General features: G+C 41.5%; 1 protein-coding gene across 2 annotated transcripts; it reads left to right on the top strand.

Annotated features, from left to right (window-relative positions):
• The first annotated feature begins 410 nt into the window (after positions 1-410).
• TTC14 (tetratricopeptide repeat domain 14) lies at positions 411-20,746 on the top strand. Of its 2 annotated transcripts, none has more exons than XR_002301979.3 (12): positions 411-649; positions 2,572-2,696; positions 4,843-5,042; positions 6,154-6,238; positions 6,361-6,490; positions 10,402-10,554; positions 12,215-12,286; positions 12,924-13,043; positions 13,147-13,269; positions 14,510-14,627; positions 17,638-17,831; positions 19,451-19,553. XR_002301979.3 is itself a non-coding variant. In XM_020809466.3 (12 exons), the coding sequence occupies exons 1-12, from the start codon at positions 504-506 to the stop codon at positions 20,385-20,387; spliced, it is 2,319 nt and encodes a 772-aa protein (XP_020665125.3). In that variant the 5' UTR covers positions 427-503; the 3' UTR covers positions 20,388-20,746. The 2 variants fall into 2 exon arrangements, 1 of the variants encoding a protein (XP_020665125.3); XM_020809466.3 differs by having other exon boundaries at positions 427-649; positions 17,638-17,747; positions 19,451-20,746.
• Positions 20,747-20,909: the final 163 nt, after the last annotated feature.

Below are 20,909 nucleotides of genomic sequence, written 5' to 3'. Positions count from 1 at the left end.
AAAAGTTTTGGAAATGTATTTTAACAGGTTCCCATTTTCTCTCAATTTGCAGGAGTTTTTTTCTCTCAGAACTAAACTTCTGTCAATTCACTGCGTTTTACTCCCAAACAACACGCGTTGGAGCAGCAAGAAAGTTATTATTACTGTAATATTAAAACTTTATTTCCAGAAAGCTCAGTATCCGCCCCTCAGAAGCTGCAACACACTATCTATTAAGAAGGAATTGTAACAATAACGTGATAAATAGGGAACGTCCTCTTCCCAATCCACCTTGGCCCCGCCCCTCCGCCTCACAAAAGACAACTAAATTTCGGTGGGCGGTGTTCGTTTTGCGCCTGCGCAAACAAGCGCCTCTTGACTGAGGGGGGGATGAGGAAGAAGCGAAAAGCGCTCCTAAACGCATTCACTTCCGGGTCATACGCCTCATTCCGCGCTAAGGGAGGAGCCACGGCCACCGCCGTTTTGAGGCGCCGCGGGTGGTAGGTTGGCTGCCGTGGCGGGGAATGGAGCGGGATTTGCTTCGCCAGGCGCTCGGCTTTCACGGGCCGACGTTGCTCTCCCTCCTCCGGACAGAACAGCACGACCACCCGGACTTCCGAGGCCTCCTGCCGCCCGGGGGGACCGGGCTGGAGACGCTGCCGCCGTCCAGGTAAGCGGGAAATGTTGCCTCCTGTCGGGGGCGGCGGCGGGGGGCGGGGCTCTTCCGGGAGGGGGCGGGGCCTTTTCACAGGCCCCGGGGGGGGGCACTGCCAAGTCATCATTCTCGCAGCTTGACCTCTATAGGCGGTTGCCCAAAGAGAGGGATGCTGATCTATGCGCTTTCCCGTAGAAAAACATAAGACATTTTAAGATCCATATGTATATGTGTCAGATCTTGATAGGTGGAGTCCTATAAAGATTTATAGACAGCCCCCCCCCAAAAAAAACCCATGAAGGACACTCTTTTAGTCTTATTCCACTCACAGCCTAATGGGAAGAGAGAACCGTGTGTATAGGAGATATCTATAGTGCTCTATCTTATCAGTTCTGTCTTTCTGATAACACAGGAAAGATAAAGCAGTGTGTGTATCTATCTGTCTATCTGTCTATCTGTCTATCTGTCTATCTATCCATCTATCTATCTATCTATCTATCTATCCCTCCTATATAAAATGCTTTATCTTCTTGTTAGATTGTGAGTGGAATGGGATTGAAAAAGTGTTCTGCATATGTGTATTTGTGTATGGTACCCAGTGTGGTTGTAGGGAATACAGTGAAGGGACAGGGCTTAGGAACCCTAGTGTTGAACCCCAGCCTGGCTATGGAAACTTAGGGAGTGGAGGGGGTTGGAACTGGTAACCCTACTCCTGAGATATCTGTAGTCATAAGTAGACCACGACGGGGTGGTGCATAAAGCACTCATGAATATATTGTGTGTATGAATATATAAAGTGTATGTGTAAGCATTAGATATTAAACATGGTGCCCTTGCGGCCGTGAGGGGTGAAAAGACTGCCTCTGAATATTTGTGGAAAATACAATGTTTATAATCAAGCTGCGGTATAGCTGGGAATAAGGTCAATGAATAGTGTTACCTGTGTAGCTTCAGTTAGGCTTTAGGTCTGCTTTATGTTGAGTCAGTTCATGTGCCTAGGAAGGACTCTCCAAAATGTGAAATAATGGGTTTTATTACATTCTGTCACATGCCAGAGAATAGATTGAGGATCTTTTGCATACAAAGCATATGCTTTTAGCAGAGCTGTGCACCTTCTCTATGCTGCTCTTCCATTTCATTGTAGAAAATTGCCATATAAACATAATTGTCTTCCAATGTGATGTTGTAATGTCACTTGAACACAGTTGTTAGGACATGTCCTGTTGCTAATTTGACAGTTGGTAGACATAAAGCAGCTGGCTGGATAGCTCAGTGAGTTAGGTATCTAGTTGCAGAGCCAGAGGCTGGGCGTTCATTTCTTCACTGTGTGTCCCAGAAGAGCCAGCCTGTGTAGTCTTGGGTAAGTTGCACAGTCCCAGGGCATCCCCAGAAGAAGGGATTCGGAAACCACTTCTGAGTACTCTCTACCTAGAAAACCCTAGCAAGGCTATTCATAGGTTTGACTTGACTTGACTGCACAGAATTATATTGGATATTAAGCAGCTACGTCTCACTTGCCCTTGTCAGAACCTTAAATATATTTCCTAGGCAGTGAACCTTGATGAACTTGCTGATATTGATTTCTGAATAAGTATACAGAGTCTTGCATTCTATCGACCTCAGGTTTGCCACATAGTGTGTTAAGTTATGTGTTGTAGATAGGCCAGATAGCTGAACAGAAGCCAATATATTTCAGGCACAAAAATGGCAGAAAGCAGTATAATCTATGTTTTGTTGTTGACTCTCTAATTATAAAGCTCCAGCTGCTTGGAATCAACTGGAGAAGAGGAGCTGTGTACAGTACTTTGCAAACGATTTAGCACTTAATGAGAGAGCATGTGGTCTATAATGTTATAATAATCAGAATAAATTGCCATGTCTTGATACACAATATTGATTCTTTAGATGATGCCACTCACTGATCTTTTGTGTTCCAGGAAAGAGAGAGGGATTGATAATATTGATATACAACACTTCATTGCCAAAAAAGCTGATCTGCTTTTTTCTCATTCTTGGAAAACAAGTGTGCCAATAACTACAGAAGGAAGTGAAGAGAATGAAGGTAAGGATTCCACTAAAATGTTACAGTTGTAATTTCTGTTAAAATTGATACAGTATGTGTTTTTGTTGACTCTACACCTGCTTTTATGAAACATTTTAAATATGTCATTAATTCTTCAAACATTTTTGAATACTGTATTGTTTTTAGCGTTTACCTCATGGAAGGGATCCAGCTGAGATAATTCAAAGCCTGTGTGACTGGTGAGGTTAACATGTTCTGCCAGGAGGAGAGACTGATGACCAACTTTTAAATACGTTGTACCTAGAAAACCCTGGGAGGGTTTTCCATAAGTTGAAATTGAATTGATGGCATATAATTATGAATAATGTGTGTGTTATCAGAACTCACTGTAAAAGATGGAGATGCCTGTGAGAATAATTTAAAAATTCAGAGGGAGACTTCTGCATCAGGATGAAAGAGGGGAGGGAATGGAAACTGTATAAAATCATTGCTTGTTTAGTATTTGAGTGAAATGCTTTCTAGAGTGATACTCTAAATTACTACTGTTAGAATCTGATTGCGCTGCTTTACTCAAAATTCAGATGTTGCTAATAATACAATCATTGTAAAAATTTAGCATGTTTTCAACAGTATTTGCAAATATTGATGTAGAATACAGACAGTACTTATGTCCATCTCCAGGAGTTCAGTCTGGGAGTGTGCCAGACTTCTCTTCAATGTCTTCATTAAATAAAATTAATTCTGTATATTGACTATAGTTTGTTACTGACGGGGGAAAATGGAAGTGTCTGTGTATTAATTAATTAACCTGGGTTATTACTGAGAGTAATGGAGATGATTCTGCCTAACCAATGTAATAAACCAGGAGTTTGGGGATTGCCATTCCTCGTGCAGATATCTGTAATGTGATAACCTGATTATACTTGCTTAAATAAGTACAGATAGGCAGTCCTACAGAGGAGGGGCAGGATCTGGTCTTGATAATTCCAAAGTGGAGGACATGTAATAATGGGCTCAAGCTACAGGAAAACAGATTTTTGCTGAATAAAGGGAAAAATCTCTTAACTGTTAGAGCAGTATGGCAGTGGAACCAATCACTTTTGAGAGGTGGTGAGTGCTCCAGTGCTGGAGGCATCCAAGAGAAAATGGAACAATTGTGTGTCAGATCTGCTTTGATTTGGATTGAGCAGGGGGTTTGGCTTGATGGCCTTATAGGCCCCTTCCAATTTAATTATTCTGTGATGGTATATGAGTCCATGCATGAGCAAGATAAATGTCAAATGGCTCACACCATGGTCATTGCAAAAGTGGTTTGACTGAACAGAATCTCAGCCTAATGTACTTGAGTACATGGCCCATCATCCCTTGGTTTGAGGGCTTTCTACCTAAACACTGAAGTGGCATTTATTTTTGTTATACTCGTCAGTAGGTGGCACAGTGTGGCTTTTGGGAAATGAAAAATGATATAATTTTGTTACATTTATTGTTTGTTCCAGACATTTGTTTTAGAGATTATTCTGGAAAAGCTCTTAAATATACATACAAATAGGTCAGGAATAATGAAATCCGGAAGCCTGTATGGAATAAATTTTCTTCTCCAAACAGTAACTATATTCAGCTTACATATATCCAAGGAAGTGTCTGTTTTTCAAATATACTTTATTTTCATATTCTTTTCACCTGGAGATTAGCCGTTATGTTCAGCGTTGCGTAGAATAATGAGCGAAATGGTAAAACCTGTTTTATAAAAAGAATGAGTGCATTATTTATCTCGCGGTAGCATATTGGAAAGAGCTTGTGAGGAGTTTCATAAGTGACGTAACTAGTTTATGGAAATTTTATGCCCTTTTCCAAGAAAGTGGGTCAGAACATTTGAAGAGGTTTTGCATGTTCCAGAAGGTTTTTCTGTTTTGCAAATTATGTTTGTAGGATTATATCCAGTTGTTAGCTCAACTAAAGTAGAGCCTTGGAATGAATAGTATTAATTAGGTCAATACATATGCAAGACCTTGTTGAGGTAGTGGTCTATTCTAGATGTGTCTAACAATTGGATTTAGCTAATTGCTGATAGTTCTTGTGGTACAACAGTGTTATTGTATTCCACAGAGGATGGTGTTGCCATATAAGTGCCCCTTTATACTACTGTATATTTAAACATGATTTTTCTTGTTCTCATCCTTTTAAGATTATTGTGCTATCATACCACCCCTGGAGCAGTTCATGGATGTTCCCAGCGCCGAGAGGAGAGAGCTGTTTTTCCGAGATGTTGAACGTGGAGACATAGTGATTGGAAGGATTAGTTCTATTCGTGAATTTGGCTTTTTCATGGTGCTCTTCTGCCTGCGAAGTGGTGTATTGCGAGACATAGCAGATTTAGAAATCTCTGTAAGTCTCATGAGTACTGATTTGTGAATTGTTGAAGAGGGCATGGAACATTGTATAGCTTTGTTTCTCGATGGGCTCTTGCAAGGTGGCTTGCTTTGGGGCAGTCGGTGCAACCTTCAAGATGGTGAAGTGTTGGCCTCAACATGGGGGGGGGGGAATTTCAGAGGGGCAGAAAGCCATTTTTCAGAATTGCCAGTAGACTAAGGGCGGCACTCCCAAGACATGAGGTCGAAAGAGCTAATTTTAAAAATGCCCTGGTCATACACTGTAAAAGTTCCTACAGTAGATTCTTGTTAACTGAAAATGGGTTTAACTTTATAAAACTGTAAAAGCCCCTGTGTGGACTGTAGTGGCCCAAAAAAAGTACAAATAATAATAATGGAGGTATCTGGGAAGGTGCCAAGGATACTGGAGCCCCTCAAAACAAGGCAGAATTGCCTCCAGTGCTTTGTACAATATGTAGAAGAACTTTATGAGGGGGATCAGTTTGGGGTACATGTGGGGCCTGGGGAGTACTCAGGATAGCAAAAATGGCCGTGATAACTGCATGTGGCTCACACTCTGCTTGTTGCCCACCCCTCCTTTAATGTTTTCTGACTTGGAAAAGGAATGACTTTGAATGTTTTGCAGCCTTAAGACATTTTGATATCTTCTGCTTATATAATTCCATAGACAGTGATTTTCAGAGTGAAAGACTGCCTGTTCTGTGGCCCTCCGTGGCTTCCCCATAAAAAAGGGTGCCTTGCTACTGGAGGTGTGCAGGCAGTAAATATTTAATTTACAGAAAAATGCCATGGTTGATACTGTAAGCTTAATGCAGCTGCTGGATATTGGCCATTGTTTCCTACCTTTGTAATTTAGAATTCAGAGGACAAACTGGCAGAATAGTACGGGCCTTTTCATATCTTTCCTGAATCTATAGCGGTAGTGTTGCAGCAGGGTTGAGACTGATTGCTGTTTAGTCAGCTTAAAATTATGTGAATAATAATGCTTTTCTTGTAAAAGAGCCTGATGAAGAATTCCATTTCCAGGATACAAGTTCCCTTTTCTGCCTCTCCAAATGCCCATGTTGAAAGGTCTGATGGTGGATTTGCATTAATGTCTCTTTCAGGCTCTCTGTCCATTGAGAGATGTGCCTTCCCAAAGTAGCCATGGAGACCCTTTATCATACTATCAAACTGGTGATCTTATCCAAGGCAAGTTCATTTGATATAACTTGTGGCATAATTGCTACTAAGCCTGCCGCTACACTTTTACACTCAGCAAATTTGATAAGATATCCTGCTGTTTAAATCTAGCCTTTCCTGTATTTTAATAGCTGCAATCAAGGATATTGATCGCTACCATGAAAAACTCACCGTATCGCTGCACAGCTCTGCTCTTTCTCCTAGCCTTGCAAGTACCAAATTGGGAGTAATCTGCTCAGAAGACTTACCTCTGCACTATAGGTACGAGATGGAAATTGTTGTTGATGTTGTTGTTTAGTCGTTAAGTCGTGTCCGACTCTTCGTGACCCCATGGGCCAGAGCATGCCAGGCCCTCCTGTCTTCCACTGCATCCTGGAATTGGGCCAAATTCATGTTGGTCGCTTTGACGACACTGTCCAAACATCTCATCCTCTCTCGTCCCTTTCTCCTCTTGCCTTCACACTTTCCCAACATCAGGGTCTTTTCCAGGGAGTCTTCTCTTCTCATGAGATGGCCAAAGTATTGGAGCCTGAGCTTCAGGATCTGTCCTTCCGGTGAGCACTCAGGGTTGATTTCCTTCAGAATGGATAGGTTTGTTCTCCTTGCAGTCCAGGGGACTCTTTTAAGAGCCTCCTCCAGCACCACAATTCAAAAGTATCATTTCTTTGGTGGTCAGCCTCTCTGCTTTTTTAAGATGCTGTCTAGGTTTGTCATCGCTTTCCTCCCAACAAGCAGGCATCTTTTAATTTCGGGGCTGCTGTCACCATCTGCAGTGATCATGGAGCCCAAGAAGGTAAAAACTGTCACTGCCTCTATATCTTCCCCTTATATTTGCCAGGAGGTGATGGGACCAGTGGCCATGATCTTGGGTTTTTTTGATGTTCAGCTTCAGACCGTCTTTTTGCACTCCCCTCTTTCACCCTCATTAAGAGGTTCTTTAATTTCTCCTCACTTTCTGCCATCAGAGTGGTATCATCTGCATATCGGAGGTTGTTGATATTACAGTGGTGCCCCGCATAGCGACGTTAATCCGTTCCAGGATTAATGTCACTATACGAAAACATCGCTAAACGGAAAGAAAACCCCCATAGGAACGAATTAAACCCTGTTTAATTCGTTCCTGTGGGGCAAAAACTCACCGTTCAGCGAGGATCCTCCACAGGGGCGACCATTTTCGCCGCCTCGGTAAGCGAGGAATCCATCCAGAAAACAGCAGGTAGCCATTTTGGAACCGCCGATCAGCTGGCATTTCCCCCCCAGCTGGCCGGCGGGTGTTTCAGAAGTAGCCTCCGGAGGAAGAGGAGGTGAAGCAGGAGACGGGGAGCCATTTGCGCTGCCGCCGCCGCCCTAGAAGGAACAAGCCGGGCGGCTGCCGGCTTGAAGAAGAACAGGAGGAGGTGAAGGGGGAGGCGGAGCCAGGCGCCTGGCCGTGCCAGGGCTCTTTCTCTTCCCCATTCCCCCTCCACGGCCCGGGAGGAGCGAGCCGGCTGAAGTGCCGCTCGCCGCTGGCCTTCAGATGAGCGGCCGCTGCCGCCTCCTCGGAGGAAGAGGGTTCCCCCACGGTCCTTCTCAAGCTCCCACCTGCATTTTCCCCCAGCTGACTGGCGGGAGCTTGAGAAGGACTGCAGGGGAACCCTCCCCCGCGGTCCTTCTGATGCCCCCGCTGGTCAGCTGGGGGAAAACGGTGCCTATGGGGAAAAATCGCGATTTTCCCCCATAGGTAACATCGTAATGCGATCACTTTTGCGATCGCAAAATCTGCATTGGTATGCGGATTCGTCGTTAAACGGGGCGCCCGTTAAGTGAGGCACCACTGTATTTTTGGCAATCTTAATTCTGGCTTGGGATTCATCCAGTCCAGCCTTTCGCATGATGTATTTTGCATATAAGTTAACTAAGCAGGGAGACAATATACAGCCTTGTCATACTCCTTTCCCAATTTTGAACCAATCAGTTGTTCCATATCCAGTTCCGACTGTTGCTTCCTGTCCCACATATAGATTTCTAGGAGGTAGATAAGGTGGTGAGGCACTCCCATTTCTTTAAGACCATAGTTTGCTGTGGTCCACATAGTCAAAGGCTTTGTGTTGTCAGTGAAGTGGTAGTAGTTTTTCAGGTTTTTTTTTCTTTGGCTTTCTCCATAATCCAGCGCATGTTAGCAATTTGGTCTCTAGTTCCTCTGCACCTTCGAAATCCAGCTCTCAGTCCACATACTGCTGAAGCCTACCTTGTAGGATTTTGAGCATAACCTTGCTAGTATGGGAAATGAGTGCAATTGTACGGTAGTTGGAGCATTCTTTGGCACTGCCCTTGTTTGGGATTGGGATGTAGACTGATCTTTTTCAATCCTCTGGCCACTGTTGAGTTTTCCAAACTTGCTGGCATATTGAATGTCGCACCTTAACAGCGTCATCTTTTAAGATTTTAAATAGTTCAACTGGAATGCCATCTCCCCCACTGGCCTTGTTGTTAGCTGTGCTCTCTAAGGCCCACTTGACTTCACGCTCCAGGATGTCTGGGACATCCAGATCTTTCTAGTATACAGTAATTGTGTATTCTTGCCACCTCTTCTTGATGTTTTTTTGCTTCTATAAGGTCCCTACCATTTTTGTCTTTTCTCTTTCCACAAAATCTTCCTTTAATATCTTCAATTTTTTTAACAGATCTCTGGTTTTTTCCTTTGTATTATTTCCCTCTGTATCTTTGCACTGTTCATTTAAGAAGGCCCTCTTGGAAGTCAGTATTTAATCTTCTATATATTTCCCTATGTCCTTTGCATTTTGTCTCCCTTCTCTTCTCTGCTATTTGTAAGGCCTCTTTGGACAGCCACTATCATTCTTAACAAGGGTATTCTTACATTTTAGACCACTTGCCTCCTAGTTCAGATGGCAGTGTTGATGCTATCAGGAGTAAATGAGTTTCTAACAGGGCAATGGTTTCACACTATTAAAATATTTCAGCATGGTGCATTCCAATCTGCATGCCTTGTGTGTATAGGTGTACCATGTGTGTACTTTAACTACTAAGATGATGGGTTCATATTGTCTGATTGGATGTTGGAAGATGCAATAGTCCCTTCCAAGCTGTTTTAAATAAACAACAGTTTATTCTTTCTTAACCTTAGACTGGTTGATGCCTCAAACTTTTATCAGAATTACTTCTTTTGTTTGTAAAATCAGACGTAAAACCATCTGCTTGAAGAATGGATGGTGCACTATATGAGGGAAATCTCTTGCACAAGTACTGTTGCACTCAGCAGGATCCTGGCCTTTGTTTATAAGTGTTTTATTTGTCTGTAGCTTTGTTGTATATTAAAAAGATCTTCTCTGTTAAAGAGTATTAAACTGAAGATGAACAAAAACCTCTTTCCATTAATTGACTGCAGACTGTACATATATGCATGCAGTTTTTTTCCAGTTACAAAGCATGTGTTTGTGATAAAATAGGGAAGCACAATTGTTTTGATTTGTTAGACCATAAGGAATACTTCATTTAGGGTTGCCATTTGCAGTGATTGGCCGCTATTCATGCAGAAGAAATTCCCATTGCAAACCAGAAAAGGGTATAACATTAATTTGATTAAATTTTTTTTAAAAGGCAGTGCTGCTTCAACACAAGAAGTTCAATATAAATTGGATAGTGTAGTTTGTGGTGTTGGTGGCTCAGCATGCCAAAATATTTGTATTTTATTAATCAAGATTCATTTGTTGCTTATTGTTTCAATGTTTCTTGCAATAGTGCCTGGTGTTTCAGGAGGCAGAGGTTGTAGCTTGTTAGGTGATTTGGTATATAGTAGGACCATGGAGAATTGGTATCCTTGGGGTTCCAAGGCGGGCTCCCCATGGATGCAGAAAAACACAGAATTATTGAATGCCATACATTGCATGGTCTCTGGCTCCTCCTGATGGCCAATTCTGGTAAATGCACTGGAAACTCATGTAAATCCATAGTTCTGAGGGGTTTTATATAGTATTTCCAGGCAGCAGACAAGTTAATCAGCAGTTACTGATCCCGTGGATAGGGGGGTCCTACTGTATCCTGTTCATAACTGTTTTATTGAATCTTTATTCTGGCCCCTCTTGCATTGTGACGAAAGGCTAATGGGGAATACATTGCCCCACCCTGTTAAGGTGGAACCCACACTCATCAGTGTGTTTTCTCTTTTCTTCCAGGAGGAGTGTTGAAATAGCCAGTGGGCTGGAAACATATGAAGAGGTTTTGCATCATTCCTTGGGCTTTGCCAATCCTGCGGTTGTCGAGTTTCTGGTAGGCAAGCTAGGACTGAATGAATCCAGCCCACCATCCTTAATGAGAGGACTTCAAAGGTATCTAAAGCATGATCTCCAAAGAAAATGTGGCATTCTTTTAATATTCTGGTTGGTTCCTTGGGTGTTTATCTATGGGACTATTGGCTGAAAGAGATCTGGCCGTTAGCTTTTGGAGAAGGATAGAGGCAAAGGTAGTGACTAAGCAAAGTAGTACCTTGGAAACTCTATCCTAAATGCCTTACCAGTTCACTTAATTGGAAACTGAACTAGGCACTTGATGGAAGTCAGCGGAAGGATATCTAGTTTTATTCATGGATGGGTCTATAAATTGGCTAGGTAATCATAGACATTATTTAGGGGAACTAATAAATTGATTGAATCCCATCTAACTGATTTAGAATTGATTTGAGTGAGTTGAGGTTGGAGCCTATTTTGTGACCCCATTAGAATTACAGTGAATTAAAAGTGAGCAGAAGGGCTAGTGTAATGGTTAGGGTTAAAGTTTTGGGGACAGTTTAATGCATATTTTTTGTATTTCCTGAGTCCATGGAGAATTCAGCAGTCTCCTCTCATGAGAGCTAACTTACTTGAATTAGACCAGTCTACCAAGGAAAGCATGTCATTTCTGCTTTCTGGAATTACGGTTTAGAAAAAAACAACCCAGCACCAAACTGTTTTTGGCCCAAAACATTACATTGGCTGGGCCAAAATGACTATTCCAGTGGCAGCATGCAATAGATTTGTTGAGACAATCTTTGTTGCTGCTAGTTTTTGTGTACAAAAAAGGATAAACCAAGGATACTGTACACGACGAGTACAGTGGTGCCTCGCTTAACAATTGTTTCGTTAAACGACGAGACCGCTATACGATGGCTGTTTTGCGATTTGTTTTGTGATCACAAAACAATGTTTTAATAGGCAAAAATCGCTTAATGATGATTGGTTCCCTGCTTTGGGAACCGATTTTTCGCTAAACAATTATCTTAAAACAGCTGATTGGTGGCTTCAAAATGGAAGCCTGCTGTGTAAAATGGCTCCCTGCTGTGTTTTTGGACGGATTCCTCACTATACAGGCACAGAAAATGGAGGATCTTCGCTGGATGGCGAGTTTTCAGCCCATTGGAATGCAATGAATGGGTTTTCAATGCATTTCAATGGGATTTTTTATTTCGCTTAACAAGGATTTCGCTCTACAGCGATTTCGCTGGAACGGATTATTCTCCTTAAGCGAGGCAGCACTGTTGTTGAAACCTGGGGACAGTGGCCTAAAGCCTATTGCTGGACTCAGCTTGATTAGACACAGTGAATCAATGGAATTTATGTACATGTTGACTCACTATTCCACAGTTGATTCAGTAGATTTAGTCTTGTTGGGACTACCAGTTGAATTTAGGCCATTTTCTAAACCCCTTAAATAGTAGTGCTAGTTCTCTATGTCTGAAATCAAATCTCAGCTAGAATAGGGCCACTGACTCAATGAGTCAGCTTCTCCATAAGTTCCATTGATTCAGTGGACCTACTCTAGTTGTGACTCACCAACTAAATCAAACTAATACTCATGCATCATTCTGGGGCATGAGTGTTGAAAGAGTTCCCTGCGCTCCACTGTAATAGTTGTCTAAACACTTGGCATCTTGTTCTTTCCGATGTATGGGTCTTCTGCAATCACACCATCTTCCTTGATATTAAAATGTTGGTTTCTTTTTCCTCCCATCAGCAAAAATTTCAGTGAAGAGGATTTTGCTGTTTCATTGCGGAAAAGACAATCTGCCTCATGGGCCTTAAAATGGTATACACACTGCTTCATTTTTGTGATCATATTTCTAGGCAAATGCATCATGACTCTGTTCCAACCAACTGGAATAAGTAAATGCCCTGCCTGAAACTTGGAGGGCTTATGCATGAAGTTGACATCAGCCATGGTTGTGCTGAATTCCTCTTGTCAGTTGGTAACAAATAAAGCAAGAGTGCTTATAGAGTGAATAGGCAAATGTTAAAGGAACCACATTTTTTTAAAGCTTAAGGGACACTTGAACATTCCTATGTTAGTTTTCCATTCAGCCATATTAACGGAATGAACTGTGCTTGTGGTATATTTATTGTTTGCTTGCATATGAATAAAAGTGTTCAATGCTGCTTCTGTTTAACAAAGGAATGATGGAAGGGGGAATGAATCCCTGAAAGACTTCCAGTTTGTATCCTCCTGTAACATGGTGATTTCCTTTTTGAACCCTCTAATTTTTAAAGAACTCTGGACATTAGAACCTTTACATCAGGACGTGTCATATTTAAATTTTCTACATTAAATTTGTTCTTAACAGTGTTTTTATGAGACTACAAATCAATATGGATTATACATGGACACGCTGTTGATTTACATGTGTGCATGTAGACATCCTAATATTACTGGCACTTTTTTTTTTTAGTGTGAAGATTGGTGTTGATTATTTCAAAGAGGGACGCCATGTGGATGCCATGAATGAATACAACAAGGCTTTGGAAATAGACACACAGAACGTTGAAGCCTTAGTAGCCCGTGGGGCACTGTAAGTGTCTACATGCTTTTGGCTAGGAAACAACATTTTCGGTGCTTTCATATAAGGAAATGTAGGTGTTTGTACTTAACAAGGTTTTTTGTTCTTATTCTAGTTACGCAACAAAAGGAAGCTTAAATAAAGCAATTGATGATTTCGAAGTTGCTTTAGAAAACTGTCCAACACATAGAAACGCTAGAAAATATCTTTGCCAAACGCTTGTTGAACGAGGAGGCCAGTAAGTGTTACTTGATGTTCTTTGTCTTCACTCACTTTGCCAGATGCGTCACTAATACATTTTCTTGGTTGTACTCTTGTGGCCGGCTAACTATTAAGGAGGACCTTTTATCTTCAAGTTGTAGTTGAAGTCAATTCAGCAAGCAGAGTTTGACATTGAAGTGCCTGTATGTCACTTTCACAACAATTTCCTTTCTTCCTCAAAGACTTGGTCATATGTAAGCACTGCCTTGGGTTCTTTTTAAGGAGAAAGGCACATTAAAAATATTTTCAATAATAAATCTTATTCCTGGGTGGTGGTTTTTGTTTGTTTGGGGTTTTTTTTTTTGGTCCATAATGCTTCTGAGGTAGCAGGATGTTGCCGTTACATTATACCTTTTTGTGAGAGTTGTTTTAATTTAGGATATTGGAGAATTGGCCTTTTCCGTCAGGGCTACTGTGTTGTGTGGGTGCAGAAACTTACATCTGAGCTCCCGGACAGAATGGCGATGGAAAGTTTGCCTCCCTTATTCTGCCATAGCAATTAGTCTCCTAGGAAAGACTCTTCCATTGGTGGTTTTTGGTAGAAATCATGGCTGGAGAGAGAAGGGTTGAATCTCCCTTGCTCACTGCGGTCCTGGTGAAAATGAAGATGGCAGTAGCACTTTTTCAAATTAAGCTGCATGCTGTTCATTTGAAATAAAGCAAATAAATTATGGTGTTAAACATGCTCAGCCAGTTATATCTTGGTATATGCCAGTGTTCCCCCCCCCCCCGCCCCCCGTTCTCCTGGTTTGTCCATCTTTATTTCTGTCATAAAGTTTTTGCTTTTAAATTCCTTTGGAAGATGCTAGATAGTACATTTATCTGAATCATCTGTTTTCCTGATTTGGTCCTCTGAAGAAAACTGGATGTACTTTAGCAATTTGTAGTTGACAGGTCACACTTGTGGCTCTGTAGTTAAATTGCCACTGCATGAACATCCTCATTTGTGCTTAATGGTGTTTGCATGGACATCTTTGCTCCGAGTCAGTATAGGGTCTCGTGCAGACCCCTGGTGAATGTATTTGGGGTGAAACTGGTGATTTCTGAAGCTTTTCTTAGGGATGAATTTCTAGTTTAGTGATCCAAATATACTGCTCTTTGCACTGAGTTTGTATTCTTGAGCATTTCAGCATTTCTTAAATATGAGGCAGTCTGAATATTTTCAAGTTAACTGTAGTGGAATGAATGTTAACATATGGTGTAAAATCATTTGCTAGGTTGGAAGAGGAAGATAAGTTGTTGAATGCTGAAAGTTACTACAAGAAGGCTTTAAGCATTGATGAGACATTTCAAGAAGCTGAGGATGCTTTGTTGAAACTTCGTAAGCATATACAGGTGATTCTTTACTTTCTCTTAGCTGATCCTGGTTTTTTTTTCTTTCTAGGAATCACTGTTTCTCACCAGTTATGGGGTATATTGTTGCACGTGTGAAAACCAGATTATCTGGGTGTTTTGACAAATAGTAATGGCCAATAGATAGGAAATCTCACTCCAGTAGTTTAATTGTAAACACATTTGCTTCTGGTGTACTAGCAGCATTTGAATCAGATGGATTCTAGAAACCTCCTTATGTTAGGAACAAGGTGCAGTTAGGTGAACTTTCAGCAGTCATTAACTGGGAAATAAAGCCCCACTGAAACCAGTAGAACTTACTTCTAAGCGAATGTCTGGAAGTTGAGTCATGGGAACTGGACTTCATTTTATTAGGTTGAAATGTTTCACTACTGATCCAAGTACTAGCTTCTTCAGTCTAAGGAGAGTTGGTAGGAGACCCCTGATGCATCCTCCATGTTGGTTTCATTTCTTCCTGGTGGGAATAGGCTTGTCAGATGGACAAAGGACTGGAAAGGGGTGAATGAAAATCCCACTTCTGCAGTCCTTCTCCATCCATTGTCATGGGTTGTAACCCCCTTTCCACCTGACAATAGGTGGAGAGGGGATTAACGACTGTTAATGACCCATGACAATGGGTGGAGAAGAACTGCAGAAGTAGGATTATCCCTCACCCCCAGTCCTTTGTCCTTCTAACTAGCCTGTTCAGACCAGGGGGACATGAAACCAATGTGGAGGATATATTGAGATCTCCTACCAACTCTCCTCAGACTGAAGAAGCTACTTAATAAGAAAGAAATCCAGTTGCCATGACTCAACTTCCAGATAACCTCACCTGGATGACTGAGAATCTTCACAGATCTATTCAAAGTCAATGGTGTCAGTCTTTTGAGAAACAAGTCTGATACAGGCAAGTGTATTGGATTATTTCAAGATCTCAACAGTAAACAGAGAAAACGCTTGCCTTTTACTTTGACACTAATGCTAGCCATTTATATATGCAACAGCAGATAATATACTTAAACCGATGCTTAGAAGAGCTAGATTCAGGTTCATTGCACAGCTGTAAACTTGCTGGTCCTCAGCAAATTAGTCTGTGACAATCCTTTATTTTATTTGTTTATTTATTTGATTTATACCCTGCCCCCCTAGACAGCGTCTACTCGGGGCGGCTTACAAGACCATAAAATATCATAAAATAACAATAAAAACCGCACAATCAAATAAACAACATTCATAATCAAAAAACATTTGAACATTAATATAGCGTGATCAAGATGGGGAGTAAAAGAACATAAAAGATAGAATTCAAGAATTGACATGAGGGAAAGCCTGCCTGAAGAGCCAAGTGTTTAAATGGCTCTTAAAAACACCCAGCGAGGGAGCCAGGCGGATCTCTGATGGAAGGCTATTTCATAGTCGAGGGGCCACTGGTGAGGAAGCCCGGTTTCTTATTCTTTCTTTCCGGGCCTCTCTTGGTGTTAGGCCCCTCAACCGACCCTCCTGGCTATACTGAGTAATTCGGGTAGATCTGGGTGGGAGAAGGCGATCTGCCAAATACTGAGGTCCCAAACCGTTTAGGGCTTTATACGTCATCATTAACACTTTGAAAGTCAATGCGGAAGCGAATAGGCAGCCAGTGTAAGGCAGCCAGAGTGGGGGAGATATGCTGGTGTTTTCTCACCCCTCTCAGAAGTCTGGCTGCCACGTTCTGCACCATCTGAAGCTTCCACATCAATCTCAAAGGTAGCCCCACTTAGAGGGCATTGCAGTGGTCTAATCGCGAGATTACGAGCGCGTGGACGAGAGTAGTGAGGGACTCCCCATCAAGGTAGGGTCGCAGCTAGGCGATCCGCCACAGATGAAAATAGGTGGAGTTGGGCCACGGACGCCACCTGGGTTTCCATGGTAAGCGCCGGGTCCAGATGTATCCCCAAGCTGCGGACCTCACTCCGTGTGGTGAGAGACACCCCCCCCAAAAGAGAGGGAGTCTCCCAACCCGCCAGTGGGGGGGCCACCCGCCCTCAAGACCTCCGTCTTGTCCTTGCCTTGTAGGCTTAGTTTTCTAGATCACAGGTTTATAGCATGCTTGTTTGAAAGACATTGAGGTTCACTTTGTATGTGCTTGTATTTGGCTTTTCCCCTCTGTGCGGTTTGTTTCTGCCATTCAGAAGAGCACATGCGAAGCAGGATGCCATGTCTATTTTTACTAGCCCATTTTTACGCAACATGTCAGCAGAACAGAGTCTGTAAATGGAAGCATCTGAGTAGACTTGCTCTTTGTGTGTGCAGTTCTCTCCATGGTAGGACACCTCAGACAGGGAGAAAAAAGATCTCAAGAGGCTCAGACAAAGTTGCCTTGCGGTACACTGTAGGCTGACAGGTTGTTTTCCCGTAATACTGATGATATGTTTTTCTCCAATGCATTTTCCTCTGAACTGGAACTGTTGCTGCTGTATCTGACCCCCGGTGCTGCTCATCACCAACAACCCACTGGAATTTGATTACGTGTGTAAACCATGCATCAAACTGGGCTGTGGTATGATTGCCAAATGGTTTGTATTTGCACATGGCCCCTTTCAACTGCATTTTAATTTGGATCCTATTTTATGCATAAATTCAAATAACTATGCTTTCCTTGATTCTTCCCTGTTTGGTTAATTGCTATATGGCCAATTGTGTGGTTGTTTTCTTTTTTTAATTTTCCTTTCATGCTGTCTGGACTGCTAATATCATTTCATTGGGTTCTGGGTACCAATGCCATTCTTGGTACTTTATTTTATTACTATTTCCTTTTAACATAATGGGTATAAACTGCAATATAAACTGTTCGTGTTAATGCTCCCATTTGTACGTTATCATTTTGCCTTTGAATTTTTTTTTCTTTTCTGAATATGATACCCTTGGGGTTGCTGTAAACTCTGTGTGTTTGGTGGGTGGGGGTGGGGAAACTCCTTGGATAAACAATTGTGGCTTGTTAATGCAATATTTTTGATGTTGGGGTTCAAAAAAGAAATCTCTTGAAATGAGAGAGAAACAAGCGGCGAAAGAAGAAAAACAAAAAGAGAAGAAAATAGAAACAAGTGCAGAAAAACTTCGTAAGCTCTTAAAAGAAGAAAAAAGGTAACCGCTGTTAAATTCTACAGCTGTTTCTAACCTAAGTCGTCCATAGAGCATCACTTACATATGATAAAGCTAGCTGGTACCGTAAGTATAGTATGCATTCAGTGTTTTTCTTTTGGTGGTTTTTAGCTTGTAATCTGAATTATTATTATTATTATTATTATTATTATTATTATTATTATTATTATTATTATTATTATTATTATTATTATTATTATTATTATTATTATTATTATTATTATTATTATTATTAGGAACAAGAGAGAAAAAGCATGACATTTTATGCCCTAGTTCTGAAGCAACATTTTGAATGCTACCGTATTTCTCCAAAAATAAGACAGAGTCTTATATTAATTTTTGCTCGAAAAGGCATTAGGGCTTATTTTCAGGGGATGTTTTATTTTATAGTCATATCTGGTTGCTGCACAATGCTGAAGGGGGGGGGGTTTCACTTAACTAGGGTTTATTTTGGAGGTAAGGCTTATATTACGAGCATTTTGAAAAATCTTACTAGGACTTATTTTCAGGTTAGGTCTTATTTTAGGGGAAACTGGGTAAGAAGAGTTACATAGTGGTACAACTTGCATGTTTTGTGTGTTTACATAATGCAGTGATAGGTTACATACAGCCTGTGTCCCTTGTCTCCAACACCCCAGAAAATGCTTTGTGTTTTGGAAAAAAATGTTCTAGAGCAGAAGATCCCTTGTGTTCTCTAGTTGGTCGGGGGGCGTGCAGTTCTGCCATCTTTGGAGGGTCCCTAGCACCCTCTGGCCTGTAGAAATTAATATACATTTTAAAAAACTTTTGCCATCAGGGGATTGAAGTCAGTGACACACACCCCCTTTTTAAAAAGAAAACATTTGTGGGGTGGGGCTCATAGGAATGGTCCTCCAGTGGGTCTGTAGAGCCTCCAGACCTTGGAGGATTGCCTGTCATTGAAGTATCATCGGTGTACATACTACCTCAGAGTTCACTACTCAAAAAGATTAGATTTTTTCTTATAAAGGATTATTACTTCAATCAGGCATGCAACTTTGGAAGGTCCAGGGACTATACATGCCAGCCCCAGACATTGGGCATCCCTTCTCCTGCCTCACCCTGGCATATTCATATACAGTTGTGCCCCACTTTATGATTGCCCCGCATTAGGATGAATCCACTTTATGATGATCTTTTTGCGATCGCAGAACGATGGTCTAAATGGGGGAATTTCACTTAGCGATGATCGGTTCCCTGCTTCGGGAACCGATGCTCGCTTTACGACGATCAGAAACAGCTGATTGTCAGGTTTTCAGAATGGCCACCGGGTGCTTAAAATGGCTCCCTGCTGTGGTTAGGGATGGATTCCTCACTATACAGGCAGCAAAATGGCTGCCTTATGGAGGATCTTCGCTGGACGGTGAGTTCCTACCCCATTGGAACGCATTGATCAGTTTTCAATGCGTTTCACTGGGGTTTTTAATTTCGCTTTACAATGTTTTCGCTTAATGGTGATTTTCCTGGAATGGATTATCGTCGTTAAGCGAGGCACCACTGTAATATAGTGGCCAGCTGATCTTCAGTGTTTTGGAAGGGGAGACAAGATGGTAGGAGGAGGAGACAGTAAATGGCAGCAAAACGTATTCTGTAGTACAGGTGTAATCTTGCAAAAATGATTGATTTTACTTGTTACTGGTAATACCTCATGGTTCATTAAAACTTAGGTTGAAGAAGAAAAGGAAAAGGTCAACGTCCTCTTCTTCCTCCTCTTCCTGTGATTCTTCATCAAGTGAGTCTGCTTCCTCTTCCTCTTCCTCCTCCTCCTCCTCCAATAACAAAAAGCGCAAGAAAAGGAATCGGAACAGGTCCGAATCCTCGCACAACTCTAAAAAACATGCATCTCGGAGTTCCTCTCATCATAGTAGGAAAGATGATTGCTACTCTCCTCCAGCCAATACCTCTGCTTCCTTCCTTAACCAAAAGCATGAAATGGAGAAACTGCTGGAAAGGCATAACAGGTTAGGTTATCAAAAGCCTGAGGTAAGAAGCAGAGAGAGAGAAAAGGAACATTTTCTGTCACAGACTTCTGCTGATGAAGATCCCTATGGAGGTAGGTCTGAGGATTCGAGAGATTCCTATACCAGCTCCAAGATTCATACAAATTGTTACAAAACAGAAAAACAGGGTAAGTCAGAGAGAGTTTCCTCCAGTAGAAGAGAGAGTACAGGTGCCTATCATAAGAAGGCCAACGACAGGAACAAGACGCACAATTCTGGAAAATCAGAAAAAGAATTTGGAAGGAAAGAGCATTACCGAAAGCACAGTCCAAACCAAACAAAGGATTCTACATCCCCCACAGGGTCTGATTACTCAACCAAATCAATTGAACACTACAAACGATACACTAGCCGATGGATAAATGAGCCGAGTAAGTACAATGCGGAAAGCAGGCCAGAGTTGGTTTGCCTTAAAAATGAAAAGGAACCCATGAGCAGGGAAAGAGAGACCACGAAAGGCGAGGAACTAGATGAGGAAACGGCACTCAATGGCAAAGGACAGTCAAGCAGTGCTGGCAAAAAACTGCCTCAGAACTTGCTGAATATATTTAACCAGATTGCTGAATTTGAGAGGGAAAAAGGAAATAAGCAGAAGAACCAGTGAAATATAAAGAAGGTGCTAGGTATGAATTTAGTTCATCTTCTAATCACTAAATAAGTATGTGTTCTTTAAAAAAAGTTCTTACCTCTAAGTAGGCCTGTTTGATTTTGATTTAAGGAATGATGGATATGCAAGAGTTATATCCTATCTTTCTTTGAAACTGGGTTTCTTGTTCTGTTTATGATATTAAAATGTGACAGTGTGATTGGCTAAAGAACTTATTAAGACAGCCACTTGTGCTAACTGGCATCTAAATTGCACTTTACAGAAGAAATCTCCAAGGCACCAATGACTGTTACTTTTTATTGTTAATATAACCATGTATTGTTAACATAATAATAAATTCAGTTGCTTTTAATGAATGTGCCACATCTGGGCTACTATTACTTTTTTTATATAAATTTCCTTCATTTCATTTAAGCCAGTACATCATCTAGCGGCCTCATTTCATTGTTTTTAATGGTCTCCATTCAGAAGGCTTGTGGATTTTTAAAAAAGTTCTTGGCTCAGTGAAGGATATTGCTT

The sequence above is a fragment of the Pogona vitticeps genome, chromosome 3 (genome assembly GCF_051106095.1).
Source record: "Pogona vitticeps strain Pit_001003342236 chromosome 3, PviZW2.1, whole genome shotgun sequence".
Lineage (NCBI taxonomy): Eukaryota > Metazoa > Chordata > Lepidosauria > Squamata > Agamidae > Pogona > Pogona vitticeps.
The sequence above is the reverse complement of the archived record's forward strand: the minus strand, read 5'-3'. Positions and strand labels throughout refer to the sequence as shown.

Coding starts and splice junctions, on each gene's coding strand:
- TTC14 (XM_020809466.3), top strand. CDS start 504: ATGGAGCGGGATTTGCTTCGCCAGGCGCTCGGCTTTCACGGGCCGACG. Junction 6,491..10,401: donor GACTTACCTCTGCACTATAG/GTACGAGATGGA, acceptor CTTTTCTTCCAG/GAGGAGTGTTGAAATAGCCA. Junction 17,748..19,450: donor CTCTTAAAAGAAGAAAAAAG/GTAACCGCTGTT, acceptor ATTAAAACTTAG/GTTGAAGAAGAAAAGGAAAA.